Source organism: Falco peregrinus, chromosome 6, assembly GCF_023634155.1.
Source record: "Falco peregrinus isolate bFalPer1 chromosome 6, bFalPer1.pri, whole genome shotgun sequence".
Classification (NCBI taxonomy): Eukaryota; Metazoa; Chordata; class Aves; order Falconiformes; family Falconidae; genus Falco; species Falco peregrinus.
The window spans coordinates 8,376,345-8,400,288 of NC_073726.1; the positions used below are offsets into that span (position 1 = coordinate 8,376,345).

Here is a 23,944-nt window from a genome sequence, read left to right on the forward strand (position 1 = left end):
CTGCAGTGTACAGAAGAGCGGAGAGGTTGGGAATTACACAATTCCTCCTCTTTGTGGTGCGAGAAGAGATGTGCCCTCCAGAGGGATGGTGGGGTGTGCCCAGAGATGCCCTTGGGAGCTCTGTGGTAGAGGGTGTTTCCAAATGCCAGGCTCACCAGGAGGGGGATTCCCCAGGAAACCAAACGTATAGCTAAAAAGATAGCAACTGTCTCTGAGAAGGGGAGGGAGGGAGTAAAGAGGAGCTGATAGTGTTCATTAGCAGTGGTAAGGGACTCTACCAAGCATTTTGGGTATGGTACCAAACTTCTGTTAAACATTCGAGAAAGGAAAGAAAAGTTCCATACATGCTTCAAGGAAAAAATGAGCAATCACCATCTCTTGACAAGTTTACCTTTGCATTAATAAGCTTGTTGACTTGTTTTTTGATGCCGTCTGTGAAGTTTTCAAAGGTTGGGTCTGCAACATAGGCAAAGGAGTGGCTCTCATTTTTTACAGCCAAATGATAATGGTCCATTAAAATAATAGTGGTAATGTTATAGTTTTCTGGGTCTTCCAGTATTGGTGGAGATGAAAAAACCACTGTGGTTTCATTGAGTCTTGTAACAACCTTTCCATCAAACTGTAAGAAATAAGACAACAAGAACACGCACATTTTGGAGTTTGACTTGTTCTTGTACATAACTGTTGATAACTTTAGCTTAGAAATAAACCCACTGGCTTTATACCATCTCCATGCAGCAGAAATAACATAGTAGAAGGTATTTAAAAAAAAAAAAGAAAAAGAAAGAAAGAAAGAAAAAGGAAACACATTTGTTAATTCATTATGTTCTAGCAGCTGCCTGCAGAGAAAGCTTAGGCTACAGATCAGTTTCCATTGCCTCCAAATTCTGTGGCTCTGTACCACACTGGGCTGATATCATTAAATTGCTCTAAGATTAAGAGGTTAACATAGTGGCTTTAATCCAGATCATCTTCTGTACCATTAAGCAGCTCAGGTAGATTCTTTCCTACAGACACTGTAAAATACCTCACTGAAATTCAATAAAATTACTAGGCGAAATTTTGGAATAAATTTCCATTTAAAAAAAAAAAAAAAACCAACACAAAAAAAGCCCTGTCAAACAACTACTTAAGGTAACAACTTAGTTAACCTGCCCTCCACCCCCAATTACACAAATTTTTTTATCCTAGAAACTCGTTTAGCCATCCAGCAACATCAACCACAGCGAACAACACTAATGGGTACCCTCAACATTTCTTCTATCACTGCCTCAGTTTCTCACTTTGAAAAATACAATTTGACAGCTCTTCTCCCACATTTCTGATATTGATTTTTTTAAAAAATGCTATTTTTCACAACTTTTTGTGAAATTGCTATAGGTGGAATATGCATGAAGCAAGAAAGAAAAGAAGACCCAGTTCACTGAGGTGTGAGAAAATAGAAGGCACTGACTGTGCAAAGCTGAGTACTCAGTATTGTCTGGATTTGGGTCCTGTTTCAGGCAAATCTCTAAAGCTTGCAGAGGGAGAAGAAGGACAAAGATAAAGAAAATATAAACACTTTCAAATCCTGAAATACATCCACTTTACCACTCGAAGCTTCATTCTTCTATCCTTATACATACTGAATGAAAATAATTTTAAAGCAAGGTACAAGTGGATGTAAGTCAAGATGGTAGGAGCAGGCTCTTTCACAGAAACCCTGAACAGACCCAGAATTCTCTTCAAACCTTATTCCACTCCAAGCCCAATGAAGTCCAGTGGGCAAATTTAAATGCATTTTTTGAACAGCTTATATGTTATGCATCCAGTGTGAAGCGTTTGGGGTGAAAGAAAGAAAATTACCCTTTTGCGATTCATTTTCCCTGCTTCTGGACGCTCTGCATATACCACCAATGAGAAACTCTGGATGAGCTCAAAACCGGTTCCAGTAACTGTAATATTTCTCCCTCCACTGAAAGGCAGAATTAAAAAAGAAGTCAAGACATTGGCTGGCAAACTACCACAGACATAGACGGCTTTATCCTGCACTGCCACTACTTCCACTGAAAACAGCTATGTAATGCCTATGTGACAATTAGATATCCTACAAAAAGAACTTCTGTTAAAGCTATCGATGACCACTGCATTTAAAAGCAGCAATGGCAACTTCAAACTCATTTTAAAATAGCAGAATAAAAAAAGCAGAAATTCCTTTGTCAGTGTTTGTGGCTTTTCGCTGATGCCTATCTTTGTGTGTTTTATTTCTCTAATGGTTTTGTTAAAACCACTCCATGTACCACACACACAGAGACACAGGTGAGACTTTCCTGTGAAATTTTTCACAGGTCTGCGGGGACCTGGCTTCTCTATTGCCTTTCATTTGCAACACATTGTTTAAAAAATAATGCTTTACACAAGAAGAATGCAAGCAAGTTGCCAGTGGGAATTAAAGTAATCGAAGTAACATGGATTTAGAGGGATAGCAATCCTCAAAGCAATCCAAGAAAGTAAGCTTCGGTTTGTATATAGAAAGAAGTCTTTCAAATCCCCTGGGGCAAATCACTATTGATCTACCAAAAAAACCCTCCAGGCCCCAAACCCACCCAAACAAAAAATCAAAAACAAATATTAAAAACAAACCATATGTTACATAAGTGACTACTCAATATTCAAGGAGATAGGTACCAATTTCTCCAAGAGAAGTCACAGCCAATTTTATTTTTAATGTCCTATCTATAAGCTCATGATGTTATACTTCTTTTTACCGAAAGAAAGTGGAAACATCATGGTCTCTCTCTGCCAACTGTACCCCACTAAGTAGAAAGACCAGAATATTAGGGAACAGCAGAGACCAACATGAATCAAAGTCACAAGTTTGTCCCTGTATCAGTCACAGAATGACTTTCAACACCAGAGGTATGCTACAAGGACTTTTATATAGAAGATCTGCCATATTGCTACAAATGTAAGAACGGCATACATTTCTTTGCTTCCACAATTAGTACTAGGTGAGCTTTTTTTCCAGAAGGAACAGCTACACCAGATGGGGTGTTAGTGATCACCACCACAGAAGAGCGTATATCTTTTAAAAGCACTACTGAGCACCCCGATCTAGATTTCCTAAAAAGATACTTTTATTTCCTCATAGAACAAAGAGACAACAAGCCATAACTTTCCTGTTTCCAGCATACTTATTAAAAGCTGCACAGAAGAACTGTTAGAAACTTTTTCATTAGAAACCTTTTATATAGGTTGTCCTTGTAGGATAAGGATTTGTAAGTAATGCAAAGATCAGGTGTCTGACATCATGCTGAAATGCTTCACAGCTCTTTCTTTGAGACATTTTCATTTAAAAGAAGCCCAATACCTTTTCTGGTTTCAAGATTTACCTTTGAAGTGCGGATTAAAGTTTGGAGGTAAACAGAATATTTTCAAACATCAGCTGCAGTTAAGATGAGAAACTCTGTGTATCCAAATGCATGCATGCCTAGAGTACAGGAGTTTTTATTTCAAATAGTCCTATATGCAATAGGTTTATTACATATGACACATATATTAACCCAGTTGTAAATGAAGTTATGAAAAACATTTCATTACCTGCTAAAGCTGTTTACTGGCAGGAACTTGGTGACAGTAGGATTCTCACTGTATGAAAATAGCTGTGGTACACTAATTATTGTGTCCCCATAGACCATTGTGACTTGAACAGCTTCAACCTTGCTATTACGTCCTGTAATGCAAACAATCTCATCTCCAAATTCAGTGCTAGATTGGAGAAGAAAAAGAAGAGGAAACATCTTCAGTTACTAGCATTACGGTGATTTATACTCTTTACTGTAGGACCCCAGAAACAACAAAAACAAGGCTCTATTTTTGCTAGGCACTGAGTAGTTATAAGAGGAGACAACACTCTCTTCAGATCACTTAGATCTTTAAAAAAGATGTAGGATATGAAAAGGAGTAGTGTACAAACACAAGAACAATGCAATGTCAGCATACTTCATGTCATTCTTCTTTTGGGCAGAAGAGAAGGGTAGCAATTAATAAAAGGGAAAAGAAGTGAGAGGAACAAGTCAAGTGGCAGCAGAAGATAAGGACTTTATACAGAACCACTGAGATGCTGAGTGAAAGCATGGATGGGTTTGGAGCAGCCAGTCCAGCAGAGAAAGCTGAAACTGGAAAAATCTTTGGATATCTGCGCTCTCCCACTTTCGTTGTTTTCAGAGCTGCTTCTTCCAGCTGGATCCTCTGAGTAATTTCTGTTTGAATGTTACGTGCAGAACTCCATTGCATGGGTTGCGTCATGAAGAGCTAGACAATGGATTTGTTTAATTTCTAAAGGCCAGAAAAGGTTGGTGCTTTGTTAGGATACAGCTCTCTGTTGTTAGTTACTCAGGGTACGTACACATTGCAAGGCTGGCTACCGACTGAAACTTTAACATCCTTCTTGGAACCAGTGGCCAGGTTTGTACCAGTGATGGTAAGTGTGGTACCACCCGCTTGTGGCCCACTTTCAGGTCTTATTCGAGAAGGACGAGGTTCCTGCAAAGAGGAGATGGTCAAAATAATTAGGAAAATTAAAATGAAATTTACACCAGTATTAATTGATATAATAGCTAACAGAAGTTTAATATTACTACCCGAAAAATAAGAAAATGAAAATAATGTTGGACAATTCTAAACTAAAACAAAATCTTTCATTATTCACGCTGAAGGAAGAAGTAACAGATGATGTGAATGTAATTCTATGTTTTCCATACTATATTTTATGAGGCTTTGCATGAATTTCAATTCCCTATTTTAAAAATGTAGACTTAACTGCCATTAAGTTTGTGAGAGCTTCCTGTTGGATTTCCTGTTTTCATACTTACTTTAAGATTTCTCTCTTCCTTATGGCTGTCTTCACCCTTCCTTACCTTTTTCTACATTCTGTGTCAGCCACATGATAGGCAGAGCAAGGTTTTAAAAACTGATACTGAACAGAAAGAACATGATTCCCTTTATCTTGTAAGGCTCTTAATTGTGGTAAAACTGTTATCCTATTATTGAGCAATGAGCTTGCAAAGAAAGAAAATCAGAAAACGCTAAGCTTTTCTTTATGCACCTAGAACCTTGGAGCAGATTTCTTAAAACCAATCGCAACAAGCAGACACACTTCAAATTGTTGTGAAATTTGTTAGATATTTAAATTTATCAAATAATTTCCCTCCTTTTGTTCTCAATTCAGTCTTTGTTTCCGTGATTGTATTCCAGGAGCTATGACAATTTGATTTAATTACTTCATCACTAAGTAGTCCCTGCTTCCAATTGAGAAAAGTGTTGTTATTTAGGACAACACTGAAGCTGCTGAATCAAGACGATGACTGAAGCTGTGCAAGCTGCGTGAGATGGGTTAGCAGCCAGCTCCAGGCGAGCGCTGCCTGCCTGGCTGGGTCTGCAGACATGCTACAGCCCTCGCACTGGGGCGGCAGCTGCGGTGCACGCAGGCAGCAAGGTGGTCCCATGCAGCCAGCTGCCACGTGCACAGATAGGATGCCACGTCCAAGCATGGCTACGAGGGACCCTGCGTTTGCTAAAGCATACCAGATGAACAGCTCAGGGAGGCTGTGAATAGGTAATGCCTTTTCTGATGTATAACTGTGCTTCTTCATCCATATTCAAACACAAGCCTTCCTTAAATGAGTCCAATAAGCCATAAGCTTATTTCCCAATCTCATGTATTTTTGTAAATGACATCTGCTGTCCTCCTCCTCTTGCATAATCTTGCTAAAATGGTTGACTGATAATAAAGTCGCGGCTTGCAGCTATTCTGTATGAAGCATATGCAAATAAGGAGAAGCAAAGAAGTTCGAAAACTTCCCTTGCTGTTGAGGGTTTCCCTGATCACCATCACACTGTGCTGATCTTCCATTCTAAGGAGGAAAAGCCCTGCTCAGAAACAGAGAGCTACAAGCCCACATCTTACTAGTCGTGCAACAAAAGCCTTTCCCCCATGTTGTTTTGTTCAGGCACAGACTGCCATCTCTGACAGCTTACAGCTACAAAACCAAGGGCCCATGAATGGCAGAGAGGAGGGGGACCACAGTTTGGTTCAAAGCTCAGTAAGCCATTGACAGGTTTTTACAAAGCAGCAGGAATCTGTAAAAATGCATCCAATTGACCACATAGTTACTTTACAAATTTGTTTCATTGAAGCACAGATATTACAGAAACACGGAGAACTCGTACTTGCTGTGCTTGTCTTATACCTTCATGTCTGAGCAACTTCCCTTTGAAGGAATGCATCATGGTTCAGCTCACTTCACAAACCCACAATGACAACTGTAATTTGCTCTCAAGTCACTGAGCTTTAGGGATATGCTTTAACACTAATTGGGTGTCAATTGCTTTTCTTCCCTGAGAGAAATCTGTTTGTAAACCCTTCACTCCTCAAGATGTACGTCGCTGCAGCATATGACTGCTCTCATGTACTAACCTTTGATTTAATTTTAATTTAATACACCACTCAGGTTACAAGATTTTATGTAGGGAAGTGACTCAAAGTAATTTTACAGTATTTTTTAAGCAAAAAAGAGCCTTGCTTCAATATAAAGAAGTTGACTAAAACTTGGTCGCGTAGGTCTATATAACCCTCTCTGTGCATACTCTTCCTTGGATTTAATTGCTTGCCAATTTAAGCTAAATTGAAGTCAGTCATGCCAGGGTAGGTAAAAAGTTGGAGGGGGTCAGTTTTAAAAATCACACTTGAAGTTTAAATTAACACAGGCCTAGACATGTACTCCACAGAAGAACACATTTGTGCTTTTTTGTAACACAATTTTGTTGCTAAAAAAATTACAATCAAAATTATATATAAAACACACAGTCAGTAAATAGTTTATACAAACATATCAAATATTTTAAGTGTAACTTTACCACACCGACAGAAAACAGTAATACCTTTTATTAAATTCAAATGAAATTTTAACTGCTATGAACTGTTAAGCATGCTGGGCCTCTGTGTCATCCACAGTAAAAATCCACAGCAATGATTAGCTGCGTAACATGTCTGGGACAGCTTTCAGACAAAAATATCTGCCAAGAACCACTAAAGAATCAGTATGGACAAATTAGTTATCCCTGAACCTCAGAAAAACTATTTCAAACGTGTGGCCTTTTCCCTAAATACTACCTCCACTGAAAGCCTAGCCCCTAAGACAGACTTGGGAAGGAAAGGAACAAGAAAAGGTTTCTGAAGCATCACACAGCACTGTTCTCTGTAACCTCAGCATAAAAAATGCAAGGAAGCTTGCTAGGAACTTCTGTTGGACAGCCGTATTCCTTTCTTCCTGCAAAAATGTGAAATAATTGTGCTGTTAAAGCTCTGCTGGGTTATCTGACAGGTAACTTTGGCTGGCAGGGTGTCACCTAGCTCTGTTCTTAACAACCAGTAAATATCGAGTGAACCACGAACTTAAACCAGAACTGAGCAGCACCATTGTCTGTGGCAGACCTTTCAGTGGTGCCTACATTTGCCTCCCTAGGAAAAGGGATGTATAGGTACCCAAACAGCAAATCTATCTCTGAATAACACAGCTGCAAGGGGGAAGTGAAACAAATATGTGTTCCATTTTCCTCAGAAACTGTTTTTTTTTTTTCTTAGAAGGACTTCAACTCTGCTGGAAGTTAAAGCCCAGCTACACCGGAGGGGAGAAAACGCCACCCACATCTCACCCTACCCACGGCACAGCTGCAGCCGAGAGCAGGCACATCTCGGCTGCACTTCAGGCTGAATGGAAAACCAGGGCAAGAACCATCCTGGCAGCTAACCCAGGTAGCAGCCAAGGAGGAGATGGAATAGTTCTGTTTAACCTGTATTTTCTCTTTAATCGCTGATCTTGCACCAGTTCCTCAAAGGGCTATTTTAAACAGCTTAATTCAAAGTATTCATATTTAATGTATTTAAAGTAATTTTGCAAATACCAAGAGCTCTCCAGAGACCAAATAATGTGGACACCTCATAAGATGATCTAATAAGGAGAAGCTGAACCATGCTCTGTGTGCAGAGGAATTCTTCAGCATGACTGCTAAATCAAAGCATTGTATAGTAACACTTTGTTACCATAAACTTGTCAGGAAAATGATTTGATTAGTTTTAACCTCCTATTTTCTGTTTCACATTCCCCCCCTTTCCCTTCCTCTTAAGGACCTGCCAGAAAGAATAAGTAGTTGAAATAGATTACCAAGAATGTTAACAATTTTAATAACCATTTTATTGCAAAACCAATGTGCTATGAGCAAGTTTCAGTGATGTCCTAAAGTATTCATGGATGGCTCCAAGAGCAAAGCTACATTGCTCCACCTGGCAGTCTTCTTAAGAGTACCAATAAAGATAAAGATTTAGGTTATCCAAATGCTCATCCAGGAAGCATTTTTCAAAAACGCAGTTAGGTAGATAGAATCAGCAGGACAGTGATATTTCGCTGAATGCCAAGATAATTTGAAAAAGTACGATCAGTGGTGGTACAAGCCTTCAATAAGAATTGTGTTACCTAAGGAGAAGGCAGCCACTTCACATGGTTGACATGTCACCCACCAGTGGGACAAAGGCTCAGACCCCGGGAAGCCGCCAGGCCTAGTCTTCTCTTACAGTCTTACCTTACACAGTCAAGGAAAGCTGCACCTAACCCACAGCTCTATGCTGCTTACCACAGCCCTGCATGAGATTCCTTCTCCTTGCAGAGGAAAACATGGGGCAAAGGGTAAATCCTTCACTGCAACCCTTTTTTTGAGGGGTAATAAAAGTGGTGCTGTTACCAAGAGGCAATGCCCTTTAATTCAACCAATAACGAATGTTTAACCCTACAAACAGCACTGATAAACCTAGGACCTCCAGTGCTGCATGATCAGTGATGTCACCTTTTCCAAATCCCCTCAGGGATATTTCTTCTCTCCTTGTTTCTGCCCTTTTCTCATTTCAGTCTCTGAATCAGAAGTACGCCTGCTGTCATAATAAATACGCTGCTTTCATTTTCAGCCCTCTGCACCTTGGGATCTTTGTTGGCTCAGTCAGAAGGTGCCCAAGGGAAGTCACACTTTCTGTAACATCACAGCACAGCGCACCACTATAAAAGCATGCTGCAGTGGCTCCGTGCAATTATGATGCTAAGCAGAACGTTTGATTATGTGTCCTATATGAAATTTTTAGAAGTCTTGTAATAATTCTGGAAAACGTCAGCCTTTGTGAGGGCTTGGCAGTACTTCATTTCTCATGGACATAGTAAAATTTAAACAACCCTACAAATGTTAATTTAACCCTTGTTTCATAATTCCTTAAAGTGTACAAAATCACAATTCATACATATTTCAATCTCTTCTTATTTTCCTTGAAATGAAGGAATGTTCTTTCAGGTCTATACTTCTCTTTTTGAACCAGGAAAATATTGTTCATGTCTTCCAGGTAGGTTAATGTTTGAGCATAAATATTTTCTGCAATAACAGGTTACCTCATTATGTGGGTTTTTTGATAGTCTAGTTTAAAAAAGCCTGGTAAATCATCTCCCAGCAGAGTGACTTCCCTCCACAGAGACCCCCTACCACCTTACGCCCTCATGATCATGCCCTGTGTTAGGAAGCGGATTTGCAGTTTTGGTGAAACTCAAGCACACCCACGACTATGCTATTCAGAATAAAATACATTAGAATAGTTCAGTTGGAAGGGACCTACAACAATCACATAGTTCAATTCATCAATGGGTGTAACTTGCTCCCTGCAGCGTGGTTTACCCTAAAGAAATAATTTGACCTCAACAGGATTTCTTGCCTGCAGGGCCAAACAGATTGTAGCTTGTCAGTCATGGGAAATTTGAGCATTTTACATATCTTACATAAAAACCTTCCTTAAATCCTACTTAGGTGTAATAACGTTGAGCTAAAGAACTCAAAGCCTACTTGCAGCCCTGCCTTCCCATGTTGTACCACGTTGCTAGGTTAGTACTCCTGAACTGATAAGCAGCTTTCCCAGCACGTTGATAACCATGAGGCAGCTTTGCTGGAAAAATAATAATGCTACAGGTATGTTACCTCTTCTGCTTTTGTGGCTGTGATCCGTGCCCATCCCATTGATACCATTTACCTCAAAGCAGTGGCTATCTGCACCAATTTGAAGCAGTGAGACAATGACAGTTTCTAAGTCCTTGTACATTCCTTATAGTACATACCGTTCAAATAGCACTAGTTTGTTTGGTAGCAAATTCATTTATTTTCTTTGTAATACCAATGAATTTTCTTACGTGGTGTTTGCATTCCTGTGTGCCACTGCCTTATCTTTGCATCAGGGACTAACCTGAGCTTCACAAACTATATTTTTTGGTTTTGCCTGACAGTAATGCCATAGTCTTGCAACAGTACGTCCTCTGAGGTGCTCTGTGCTTTGTCAGCACAGAGGTACTGGCAAAAAAAAAAAAAATACTGGCAAAAAGCTATACACTGGCCCAAGTATGTATGTGACTTCACACTCAGGCCATTTTCCAGTGTCCTGTTTTCTTCATCACAGCTAGAAATCTCTTCTTTGCTTGCTCTATTTGTATCCTTTGCCTCCTACTTACAAATCTGTTCACAGAAATGCTGATATATTTTTCATTTTAGTCTCATGCTTTCTGCATGTTAGAGGGTAAATTATCTCCATGCCTTTTCGACTTACAGTCACATTTAGACGCAAACTTACTTATTAGCAGTGTACATGACTGCTGCTCTTATACAGCTACTGCAGACCCTCTGAGCATTCACATTTCAGCTTACATTAATCATCCTGTTTATTAATCTAGAATGAACTTTTTAATCTTTAATATTTTATGACTTGCAGTTAGTCTTTTTGCACAGTTAGGAAGGTGACCTCTTATCTCTTCAGGTTTCTGATTACAATTTTAGTAAAAGATAACTTTTACAGGCTGAAAATGCTTTCAGAGAGCTCCCAACATTTTAGATCTCTCTGGTCTGCTGGTGCTGAATCAAAGCACAGCTTCTATCTGGCTAACAGTGGGGTTACTCCTATTGTCCCTTTCTTTTTTATCCAGCTTCTTTGCAATTTTACCGTTAAAGATATGCAGGTGCAAATGAAAACCATTTCCCCAGCCTCTTTTTCACTCACCTGACTTGCCTTTGAGATCTGATCTGCCAGGCCGATTCATGCTCTTTTTCACTCGATCTGTTTGCTTTGCAGCTTTCCTGGTTTACACTGTCATGTCCAGCTAACTCACTCATGGTCCCTTGCACAGTATTCAAGAACAAGAAGAGTGCACTCCTATGGAGCACCACCTAGGTTCTGCATTTCTTCTTTTTCTGTTTTTCCACTCATCTGTCACCAAGCATATCCTCAGCTTTTTATATTCCTGGGCATGACTCTATAAATAGGGATACTATCTACTATAACATTCATCTGTGGTAGGCAGTTTCTAGCCCAAGAACTATACCACCAAGATAAAAGCAGTTACCCTTTATCCCTCAGTAATGCAGAAAATCAACAGCAGAAACAACCAGCCACCAAGGATGATACTGGTGGATCAAAAGAGGGGCCAGAAATTCAGGAACAGTTGGAAGGCAACAGAGAAGGGGAGCCTAACAGAGGTGCAAAGAAACCTGGGCATGAATTCTATGCCTCAGAGTGGGATGCTGGAGAAAATGCAACTGTGCCAGACCACAAGCAGAGACACAACTGAGGAGGGAAAAGAGGACGGTGGCAGAGTACATCGCTGTGATGCCATGAGAGATGCCAGCTGCAGCACAAGGGGAAGCCAGCAACAGATGGATGTGTTCAAATGGACGTGATGGGCAGCAAATAGCAAAGCCACCTAAGCTCCCTTCTGCCAGCTCCGGTAAGCAGTGACCTCCAGTTGGGGGTTTGCCTTTGATGCTAATGCACATCTTCACAAGTAGGGCTGGGCTCTTGGCTTCCACACAAGCAGAGCACAGGGATGCTGTTTCAAGGACCTGGTGACAGTGCACAGACTTATGGATAAAGATTTTCACAAATGTACAGAGCACATTATTGCTCTGCATTTATCTCATGTCCTTTCCTTCACGAGTAACATTTCCCTTTCCTCATCCTAGTTCCAGCTGCAATAAGTTCTGGCTCTTGATGCATGTCTGTAAACGAACTAATTTGTTGCCAAAATTATCTGCCCTGCACTGAAAGCCAAATTATTCTGCCAACACTTGCATGTAACGCACACAAAAATTGAAACCATTAAAGGCATAGCCCATGAAGTGCTGTAGATGCTGGCCACCTTCATGGAGGTCAAAATGTCATTTCATGGACTATAAAGGTAACCACAGGAGCTGAATTAAGCTTCTGAACAGGGCATGCAAATCATTAGGAACTGCTTTTCTCCCCCTTCCACTTCCCTCCTTTCTCAGATTCAAGGGAGCCTGCTTCTTGTTTCTTCAGACAAGCCACCCACTCACAGGATATTCAACCAGAGAATTTCCATTGCGCACTCTTGGCAGTCTGGTATTCACCGCAGCGGCTGATCTGACCCACCAGCTCGCCTCATCACAGCATCCACAACACAAGCCAGGCTCCAGTTCTGGGCTATTTCTGCAACAGCAGAGAAGTGAGTGGAGCCCTGCCTTTCTGGGGCTGCTTTATCCAAACCTCACACCGTGTGAGCTGATCAAATGCTTCCAGTCACTCCAAGGCAGAGCACTTGCCTGGCAAATACACTTTGTGTGCTGTCTACTGTCTAAGGGATACTAATGCAAAGGGTTGGTATTTTAAACAACTGATTTTTTGGACTGCAGGCAGCGTTTTTTATTGTGAGGCAGGCACCACATGATTTTCTGAAAAGACCACAGAGCCTTGCTGACAAGTTTGATGGAGAAATGGAAGCATGCATGACTGGGAAGTCTGCATGATCATGCAGCCAGTGTTCACTGGCAGCTTTCAAGCAGAACCATGAGCACCGGATAGTGGGACATGTATTTAAGTGCATAGCTCAGATGATAATTAAGTCTAATAATGCCCACATGAGGAAAGGCCAACTTTGCTAAAACTCTTGGCTACCCAGGAGTTCTCCTGGCCCCTATGCAGGCTGACAAACAAGACATGCTCCAGGACTCAAGAATAAAATAAGATCCTCTGGAAGCAATTCCAGACTGCTGCAGATGTGTGGTTTATCAGCATCAATCGTAATGGCAACAAGCATGTAATACCTCCCCACAAAAACGCACTCAAAACCCCCAACTGCAGTGTAAAATGCATGTGTTGAGGTAAAGACTTAGGGTGAAAAAATCAGTGAGTTAGCTAAAACCCTTCACAAAAGCCTTGGGGCACTAATGGCACTGCATTGGTGAGAGGTCCCAAAGCAACTGCTTCAAAAACCAAGAAGGAAAGCAGAGGATGGATGGAGGTAAGAGGAAACTGCCAAGCTGGGAGCAGATCAAAGTGAAAGTGTGCACTTCGTTGAATGTAACCGTGCTGTTCAAGTTCACATTCAAACCTTCAGTAAGGTGAATAGTCACGTTCATGACTGTTTTCAGATCAGACTCTAATTTATCCTCCTTCTTCCTCTTTTTGGTTATTCATCTCATCTTGTTTAGGTAAATAGACTTCCTGATGTACTAAAAAGTCATTATTTCCAAGCCAGTCCCTTCCTGCACCTTCAGAACCTCAGAAACGTATTACACTTTTGCAAAGTTCTACCTCTAATTTCACCATCTTACATTCGTTTGAGCTATCTGACACCATATAGTCTTTTTAACATCCACAGCCTAAAACTCACAGAATTGCTCTTGCTAACAGATGCTGGAGATCCCAGAACCAGCTGCATGCTCTCCCTTCTGGTGGCTCAAGTCTGAAGATGAGGCATTCTGAGAAAGGGATCATGCTTGTGATTGTATGGGATCAGCAAATCAGGGCCATATACCTATGAAAAACCTAACTCTCTCCTTTGATACTGCTTCTCACCATCATAGTAACAACCAAATCAGATGAAGTTAACAACAAATAAAAAAGCAGGACTGGCCTTTAGCCTGTGTTACTGCTCCACCTGCTTCGAGACCATCCAAGCTGTCAGCGCTCCAGATGTACCACGGGGCTGGATATTAAAATCTAGCATCACTTCATTTCTATTTTACTAAACAGGAGAATGGTTATTGCCTGATGCTGCTTGTACTGAAACAACAGAAATGTCAGTAAAGGAGAACTGGGTGACCAGAATTTAATTTCACTGGAATGGCTGGACTTGAACAGCACTTGGGTCAGACGGGGAAATTGTGATGGGTAGGGAGAAACAGAGCCTTCTTCCCCTGTTATGCAACAAACACAGATGAGATGTTTACTGCACAGTACAGACTCCTGTGGACCAGGGCATTCTAGTTCAGAAGTAATTTTAAATTGAAACCATGGCTTCCCTTTTAAGTGGATTTTTGACCCATTTAATGGAGGTCTCACACATTCTTCAGCTCAGAACTGTGCTGCAGACAGAGCAGATGCCCAAGGCTGAGCCCCAAGTTGTGCTGACTAATGATCCTCATCAGTCCAGCTTTAAAAATGCATTTCTTTGTTCAGACTGGGTATCAGCAAGAGCCAGATGTAGTAGTACTTAGAGAATCACAGAATGGTTTGGGTTGGGAAGGACTCTCAAAGATCATGTAGTTCAACCCCCTTGCCACAGGCAGGGGCATCTTTCATTACATCATGTTGCTCAACATGACCATCTAACCTGACCTTGAACACTTCCAATGACAGAGCATCCACAACTTCTCTGGGCAGCCTGTTCCAGTGTCTCACCACCCTCACCACAAAAAAACCCTCTTCCTTATATCCAATCTACTTGGTAACTGACACTGTGCTTTTGGTGGCAGGCACTAGACACATGCACAAGGCTGAAACTGCAGGGAGTATGGTGACACCTCTGGGGCACAGAGACACACTGGGCTGAGCAGCTGCAGTCTTCTTGTGCGTTTCTGCCCCGTGCTGCCACACACTGCATTTAGAGTGGTCACTGCTAAAGTTGAAGCTATTTTGCTTCCAGTAATCAGAGCACACAGTTAAAACAGTGATAATTACCAGCAGGAGGGTAGCCAGACTACGTGCAAAGAAAAGGGGAGAGATAATAGAAAATTTATTTTAGGAAGGCTCTTGGGAAGAAGAATATTTTCTTTCCTTTGTATATATGGAACAGAAAAGGTTTTAAACAAAGCACAGATTTCGCATGACTGCTGAAAGAACTCACCAAAGAGCTGCCTGAAAACAGCAATGAAACAAGACTGTAGCTTTTAACAACATCAACTGACGTGATTTTCTGCTCTGATTGTCTGTTCTCATGCCAAAAGCGCTTGTGTCGTACTTGTAGAGGTGTGCGTTGGTACGACACCCCTGTACTGACTTTAATCCTACTGCAGTTCATAGTTGGCTTCATTTTGTTGTGGAACAAAATGAAATGAAACTAGACACCAATTCCACCAGTTTTAAGGCACCAACCGTATTACTTGCCATTGCTTTGCGTTTTGTAAGCAGAGTCCCCACAGAAAGATTTTTGCAGTAAATAAAAATGCTCTTTATCAGCAGTTAGCCTAGGCGTCTGGTATTTCAGTAACCTCCATGCAGGCAGAGATGGCACAGAGGGAGTCTTGGACTTGCAGGATGCCTGTGCTCAGCGCCTTCTCCAAGCGCCTCACGGATGGGCGATCAAGAATCTTCCCATTAAGTAGCCAAAAGTGGTGGTTTGCTTATCTTGCCTCTCAGATGGGCTGAGCAGGGAATCACACCAGAACAAGTTTACAGGCAGGCTCTGAAGCCTACATGGGGGCTTCAGATTCTGTTTCAACATACTCCATAACATCTTCATGTGGTTTTCATGCAAACCACAGTAGAATCTTTAAACACAGGAGATGCACAGGAGAACTGGTGTAAAACATACCCAATGCAACGGGCTCATGTCAAAATCTCATCTTTTGTAGGGTTTATTGTCATAGCCTCTGTCCTAGAGACCACAAACACATAAACATGGGAGATTATGTCGTTGTTCTCTGGTTACAATGAATGAGATTGATGACGAAAGACTTACTTATAACTTACATTTCCACAAAGGAACAGAGGACATTTTCAAGCAAAAAGGGTATTTTTTGCAGAGGTATCACCAGGAAGAGGAGGTATTTGCTGGGAAATTATGGAAAAAACACTTCTACCCTGTTTTGTAAAAACGAGAATATCCTCTTCTCAGTTGAATGTCATTCTTGACTTATTCTACTGCTTACTGCCAACTCTTTTCCTTTCCTTCTCACAAGATACCAAGAATTAATGAGACATAAGTTTAAACAAGGGAGAAGATAAAAGCCTAACCCACTCTTTATGTTTTATAGATTTACAGTTTGTAGGTGTAATTTTAAGTATCAATATAAGGACAGAGATTATTTAAACCTCTCAGCTATCAGGGGCTCTTATAAAAATTTTGAAGACCTCATAGATACAGATAAAGCCACTTGCTGCTAAAATCACAGGCTAGACCAGCTATAACCTACGGCCACATTTAGGGTAAAGCAATTAAGACACAAACTAAATTCTCCTTCATAGTGACACTGAAAACAAAGGATGTGTAGCATGAACACACATCATGCTGTCTGTGGCTCTGCATGCCATATTTTTAAATGAAATAAATATTAAAAAATTAATGTACCTTCATTATTTACTCTTCAGCTGTTCTGCATCCATTCTTGTAATTAAGAATGCTGGCTAGACTAAACACTGTGATTATAATAGTGCACCAACTGTGCATCTAAAGAATACCTAATTTTTTTGCAGTGCTGTTTTTTTTCATTCAATATTTTTTTTATTCAATAGTGACACTTACAAGAAATGTCACTACTAAATAATTTTATTACAATTTCTTTTCTACCGCATCTTTTTAACTTGAATTACAAACAATATCATCCTATTTTGAGACTCTGGATCTATTGATCAGAATAGATTTCTGGTAAACCCTTTGTGTAAAGAAATGCTCAAGTTTAGTGTTTTCTAACATACTTGAATGACAGTGCTATTGATAAAACAAAGTTTGTAAGGCAAACACAAGCAACTCTGTGCTTAACAGGTGAACTTCTAACTTTAGTCACACACAACATATAAAACAGATGTCTCAAAAAAATGCACTTACCTGGTATGTAAACAGCACTTCACTTGGTGATTTGCCTAATTTTCCGTTGATGTTAACTTCAATTTGACCTTGTTTTGGTTCATTCATTGGTCCAACTTGACATACAATCCTAGCAAGAAAGAATGTAAGTTTATTTGTTAGAAGTAACAGCTACAATACCAATGCAATTTATGTGAGCTACCACACACACTGACAGCAAAAGTGCTAACTTTGCTTTATCCTACACAAGGTACTTGAACGCTGCCTCAGATTCCCAGCAAAAACACCCAAGAATAATTTAATCTTCAATCTAAAGGTAGGTAAAACTGAAACCTGAGCACTGTACACAGCAGGTACCTCAGCAGTCCGTTAATAGAGATGCCTTCTACAGAAGACTCAAATTCAGACCAGAAGTCAGAGGTGAACCTCCCTAGCCCTACACAAGGTTTTCACTGGACCTTATAATGTTAAAAAAACCAAAGGATGCTCACCTCCCTTGTTGTAAGGATCAGAACGTCAGCTATCTTATAACTTTGTGTGTTTTAATTGCTGATACTTTTACGCATTCTGCTATCTTTCAGCTTTAAAATAGTGTATTTTTACACCTATGGTCAAAATCCCTTTAGATTTACTGTTCTCTGAAAATAAATCCTCAGATAAGCCATGCAAAATCAGAGGTCAAAGAACACTGGCCGAGAAAAACACTGCCTTAACTAACACTGCTGCTGCATGATGGCTAGGATGTTTAAATTTCTATTTCAAACAGGTGATCCACAGAACACGAGCATGAAAATGCAGTAAGGATTTGACACACTTGAAAACTGGGACAAATGCTTAATGGAGAGCTGATAATACGGTTAGATAAGGAGGTATATAATGTTTGCAGCCTGTGCAGGCAGACTGTTTCATATAGGACACACCCCGAGGATCACCGCTCATTTCCTTCACTCTTTCCCTCTGGAGTTATTGCCATTCTTCCTTAAGCAGTGCACGACTCCTTAAAAAAACCAACCAAAAGCCCTCAAATAGAAAAAAACAAGCAACAATCTCAAATTACTGGGTATAATGTAGTTAAATTGGGATTTATAATAAAAGGATTGTGAAGTTCCCCTGCAGATCACTCCAGACTTTTCTGCCTGGGTACTGGCAAATGGACAAAATTCTCTAAATTCTTGCATGTCCTGGCATGTGTATGGCTGCCTGAGTCTGTTCCTCATCATCTCTTTACTGTATTCTTGGAAGTTGTATCTTCTTGTCAGGCAGAAACAGGAAACGGTGCCTTTGGAGGAATTTCTACCATATGTCAAGCTAGGGAAAGCAGTCGGGGGCCAGGGCCGGGGTGTGTGTGTGTGTGAAACGCCATGGCGTGGCTAACAGGGATTTTAATTGAGAAAAGTTCCCTCCCCTCCCCAGCGTAGGCATTGCCTCCCCTCCCCCATGTTACAAATGGAAAACTACAAAGAATGAGAACATGACTTCTCAAGGCCAACAATTAAATCACCACAGAGCCAGAAAGCAGCCTTAAGTGCCTTAAATCTCACTGCTTTCCTGCCCATGGGAGCAACTGTCTCCTAAAAATTACTAGCTTTTTAGTGCAGAAGGGTAGGGGAGCAAGACTAGACACTTTTTTTATTTTATTATTAATTCAAATAAAAGAAGGTAATAATAAAACAAAAGACTGGAGGAAGGTAAAGACAGAAAATTACAGATATCTATTTGGAGATTTTGAGTAACTTCTTTTTCAAGGCTTCTCTAATGGAGAACATCCTTCAAACCCCCCTAATTTGTTGATAAATGACATTATGCAAGTTGCATTTGTTCTCACCCATCACCACACTGGCAGAGCTCAGGAAACCAGTAATGTTGCTATGATACAAGGAACCAGTTATCTCAATTCTGGCTCCTTTCCACGTATTTAAAAATATCAAAAAGCTTTAGGAAAAAGCCAAGAGGCTGGGGAAATTCTTGTAAGGTTATGCTGCAATTCAGTGCAGCTTTTGCAAACACTGAAAATAATAAGGATTGGGAAAAGATGACTGTAAAAGAGTTGTGAATTTTGTGGATGGTGATGCTATTCTTAAGTCCTAGGGGCCTGGGAAGCTACTAAATGTCTGATCCACAAACTGACTAAAGCTAAACATTTTTCATAAACTAAAAAAAAAAAAAAAAAAACAAAAAAAACCACTTGGATATCTTCAAGATTCCTTTCAAAACACACCACAGAAATAGCAAAAAGTTACTGTACTTTACTAATAACTTCAGTTAAATTAACTGAAGAGAAAGAAAGCCAAGGTTTCCATTGCAGGTTTATATATCAAAACTGAATGAAAGAAAAATCACACTGCTTAAAATATGTCATTACTCTTAATACTACTACTGAACCTTCATGCTATGTTTTTTATCAGCTAAGCCAAAAGGGTATTTCCTTCTTGAAATCAGACACTTGATATAATTTGCATTAAACACCTAGAAGAATTTAGGCACTTTGTTTTAATTTTTGGCATTGCTTAAGAGTGTGACAAGTAATCCACAAAACATCTACCAGCCTGCTTAGGCAATTCAACATCCATGGACTTGTTGGCTCTGTGATGAAACTTAGTCATCTGAAGCTAAACCAGAACTCCAGGCTCCCTCCCTGCCCCCAGGAAAGAAACTTTAGTCCATGCTGGACTAAAACAAAAAGATTTAAGCTTCCTCTTGCTTTGCCTACTTTCTACTAAATCTTATATGCTTGGCTGCACTGTGGTTCAGATTTAGCAAAGATTTTAATGACTAGATGCACACCTATAATGCCTTTAATTTAAAAACAAAGAAACAGTCCTGAGATATCTGCAGTAACAGTTTATGAAAGCTTTTCAAACAAAAAAGGAAAATAATCTATCAATCAGAAGCAGGATGTTAATATGCTATTGTAAATGTATTGCTGTATTAGCATCTAAAAGAATTTTAAATAAAGATTCAAACATGTTACTATGAAATATTGCTGGTATGTTGCACTAGTTATTTTTTTAATCAATAACCTTTTATAACCACAGGAAGCTCATCTTCTCCTGAAAATGCACAGAAGTTCCTTTTTTCTTTTAAAATCTTGTGAAAAATATCTAGCAATTACCTTGTGGAAACAGAGTAGAATTCCTCTTTGAAAAGACACTCCTTGTCTGCCACCATTATATTTTTTACATCTTCTGCTTTTATTCCCAAATTAGATCCCATTATGGTCAAAAGAATTCCACCACTTAGTGGTCCAGTTTTTGGCTCAATCTGTGTTTGCATGAGGGAAAGCAAAAAAAAAAAAGCAGCAAAATTAAATAATGCAGTGACCATTTTGATCTTGTACACTATTTATTTAAAGCTACTTCAAGTTACTGGCACTTGAAATGCAAAAAATGTTTCTTGCAGGACGCACATAAAAACACTCCATGTAACTTTTTAAGGTTAATTAATCATGTTAGCTCAAACCAGTATTCATCAGCTGCAGATTTCGTGTCTTCTGTGGCACTGTTATGTACAAAACTCTTGCCTGGTGTTTATTCTGTTTTGAGTTTGCTTCCTCCACTAAAGCACTGATTTTGAAAAGTGAATGGATTGGGCTCCTCTCACAATCATTCCACAGAGCTTTTCCAGCATTTTTTTTGCCATGATTTTCACCCTTTAGGTTCACATCAGAACAGTGCCTTCCTAACACACAGTGCTGCCCCAGATAGTGTCTTCAAAAACTTTTCTAGTCCCCTGACCTTCCTTACTGCATCAAATGGTAGGATGCTGCAGTACATGGGCTGATGCTAATTAAATAATTTGCAATTAAAACGAGGACTGAGAAAATCCTGCAGTCATAGTGGATTTCTCAGGTTGAAACATGGTCTGAACGGGCACTTGAAGTCTGAGTATTTGTTGGGAGACTAACCTGCTTTCCTACGTAATATTTGGAGCACCTCCAGCAAGACCTTTTCAGGTCTTCAGCTTTGGAGGGCTGCAAGTTTGCCATCAAGAAGGGGGAGGCTGCACAGACCCAAATGCAGTAATTGGAAGCCAAAAAAATACAGCTTCCGAAAGTCTGGGCTTTAATGTCTGTGCCATCTAAACCAGTTTCTCAGATCTACGCAAGTCTGAGCACAGAGACGTGGCTGCTGCTGCCAGCCCAGCTCCAGAATCACTTGCTCTGTTTTCCCACTGGTTCAACTTACTACAACTTCTTCCTGCTGGCCATCCATCCCTTTACACTCAATCCATAAATAAATGAGCTGAAAAATGACTCAATGGTTTGTGTAGGCATCTTCAAGTATTTTGTTCAAATCTGAAGCTAACAAAAGCTTTGAAAAAGCTAGTATTTTAGTATTTAGTATTTAATCCACAATCATGTACAATGAGTATCCCAGGTGAAAACACTTATTTTTCTTAATTTTCCTTCTCCTTCCCACTCAAATCATCTTTATCTTGGCACAGCTATCACACAAGTGTTCTTCACACTTTCCGTTGAGATTTCACGGTATTTGCCTTCCTTGGCAGACTTCAGCTATTACCTGCCATTTCTTCTTAGACACACCATCATGGCCAACACCACCCAGCGTGCTGCTAGTCTGCCTGCGCCCACACTGCACCTCTAACTGTGCAGCCTCGGGAGATTCAGTGTCTCCACAAGTCTGACCCACAGGTTTCAGAATTAAACGGTTCCTATTGAGTGAAATATCCCAGTTACAACTCTCACCCTTTGTCATACAGTTACTGCATTCTGTGATAGCTTGTTTTCATTAAAGGGTGCGTCTGAGTTTCAAAGTACTGATACCACTGTTGCAGCAAATTAGATTTGCCCAGTGGAAGTTCTATCACTCTTTCCTTGACAATTATGCCCAGAAAACCAGCATTTGGCTTGCTGAAAAGGGCAAGGATTTATCACTTCTTGCTTTGGCTACTGGTCCACCAGGATGGACAACACTCTTCTCTCATCCCCGATGAATGCTCCAACCACAGAGCAAGCCAGGGGTGCACATCCGGCCTCTCTGACTTCTTAGATTTAACTTCCACAACCTTGGGTTTCATTCCAGTGCAGACTGGAAAATATCACTGTCAGCTGGAAAACACATTGTGATGCAGAAACAACCTGCTCCCTTATTAAACACTACTTAAAATTCTAGTTTAAAGCCTGTTAATGAGCCTGCTAAGTGCTTGTAGTTTCAGGAGCAGTGAACCTCTCATATAGACTTATTTCAGGTAGAAAGGACTTTAGGACAGAAAAAAATCCATGCTAATTCCCAAGAATCAAGTGCCATGTTTAAGCGTACACTGCTAGCCTGGCTTCTGGCACAGCGAGGACAAGGCTTGAAAAACAAGGAGTCTCAAAGACTCCATTCAGTCTCTTATTTTGAGTCTTTACAAATCTCTCACACATATCAATACTGGCATTTTTTCCTTGCAGCTATTTCAGAGGCTTACTTAACACCCTAGGAAAAAAACTGCCTTTCAGTATAAGCTTGCTTGGATGCTTTCTCTTGAAAAATAATAGGGAGTAGGGAGAGAAAAAAGCAATCTTACGCGAGTGATTTCTGGATGAGGACACGTGTTGGTGGGAGGAGCGTGACAGAGTTTTTCATAAACGCACTTGCTGGGCTTGCCATCTTCTTCACACCAGACACACTTATAGTCCTGATGGGCTGCGAGGCATAAGCTGCAGTCACTTCGTCCGTAAGAGCAGTTGTATAGAGTCACTGAAATATGAATGGTAAATGCACTTAGAATTTTTCCTCTGTTTTAAGGGTATTCAGTGTGTACTAGAAGTAAAATTAATCCTATATACAAAGCTCAGTGGAGTTGTGGGAAGAACATGCACACTTTGTACTTAACCTCTGAATGATGCTGAAAGAAAACTGTTTTTTTTCCCTGTATGGAAAAACCTGAAATCTATCCATGTGCAAAGTATAAATAAACTATCAAGTAGAACCCAAACACATTTTTGTCACTCAGGCACTGCCCAAATGTTTAAGTACAAAGTCCTTTCTTTGACTATCCTCAATGAACCTGCCTATACAACTGTTCAAAGAGTAGTTCAAACAAACAGGTCCTCCTGGTGTACCAGGAGTCAGATGTGGAAGAGTGTAAACTCTGCATGGGTGTTGGTAGGAACAGACATCAGCTGGCACGGGACCTCTGCCAGCTGCATATTTAAAGGAAGAGAGCTGCCTTTGTAGGCTGTTTCCAGGATATTTTGGCCTTTCCAAAATCATTGCTAAAGCCTGAACTGAATAGAAAGTTAACACTTAATGAAGTGTTATCCTTTGTTCAAGTTAATACCTCTTCATTCCTCCGTTCCTCTCTATTTACTTGCTTTTGTTTTCCTTTTTGTCCTGATGTATGCCTTATTCCTTCTATAGTGGTGTTTAATTATAGTTTTTCTGAGCCAAGAAATCAGGTGAGACAGTCATGCCTCTCTTTCTGATGAACCATGCACTAATTGTCCCAGACACTAAGCTTGTTTTGGCACTCATCAATCTCTAGCATGATGAACAGTCACTGAACAAAATTAATTTTCCCAAATAGTTGCAAAGCCTTGAGACATAGCTAGTTGGTTCAGCACCATACGGAAAGCCTGGAGATGCACTTGAGAATCAGCCCAAAAGAAAACAGACAGAAAAGTTGACAACCGTTTCTCTAAGGGATGCATGCAAGTTGCGCGGATTACCCACTGTGTGAGTGCTGTGCTTCCCTGGGAAGGTGAGCTGATTACTGTAAAGAGGCAAGCTTCTTGCTCCCTCCTTTTCTGTTCCTTCCTTTCTTCCCTGCTTCTCTCTACTCTTTGTCGCTATTTTTTTCCAGCCACACAGCCTCTCACCCTCTGCCACCAAGGCTCTGGCAACTTG

General features: G+C 40.4%; 1 protein-coding gene across 4 annotated transcripts in view; it reads right to left on the reverse strand.

The window, feature by feature from the left end:
- PLXNB2 (plexin B2) overlaps positions 1-23,944 on the reverse strand; it is a 268,020-nt gene that overhangs the window by 29,787 nt on the left and 214,289 nt on the right. For all 4 annotated transcript variants that reach the window (XM_027782298.2, XM_055807634.1, XM_055807633.1 and 1 more), the window contains 7 exons: positions 22,623-22,795; positions 20,206-20,354; positions 17,115-17,223; positions 4,388-4,524; positions 3,580-3,747; positions 1,846-1,954; positions 392-619 (listed from right to left, as the gene is read on the reverse strand). In XM_027782298.2, the coding sequence (XP_027638099.1) occupies positions 392-619; positions 1,846-1,954; positions 3,580-3,747; positions 4,388-4,524; positions 17,115-17,223; positions 20,206-20,354; positions 22,623-22,795 (1,073 nt within the window). The remainder of the gene's footprint in view (positions 1-391; positions 620-1,845; positions 1,955-3,579; positions 3,748-4,387; positions 4,525-17,114; positions 17,224-20,205; positions 20,355-22,622; positions 22,796-23,944) is intronic.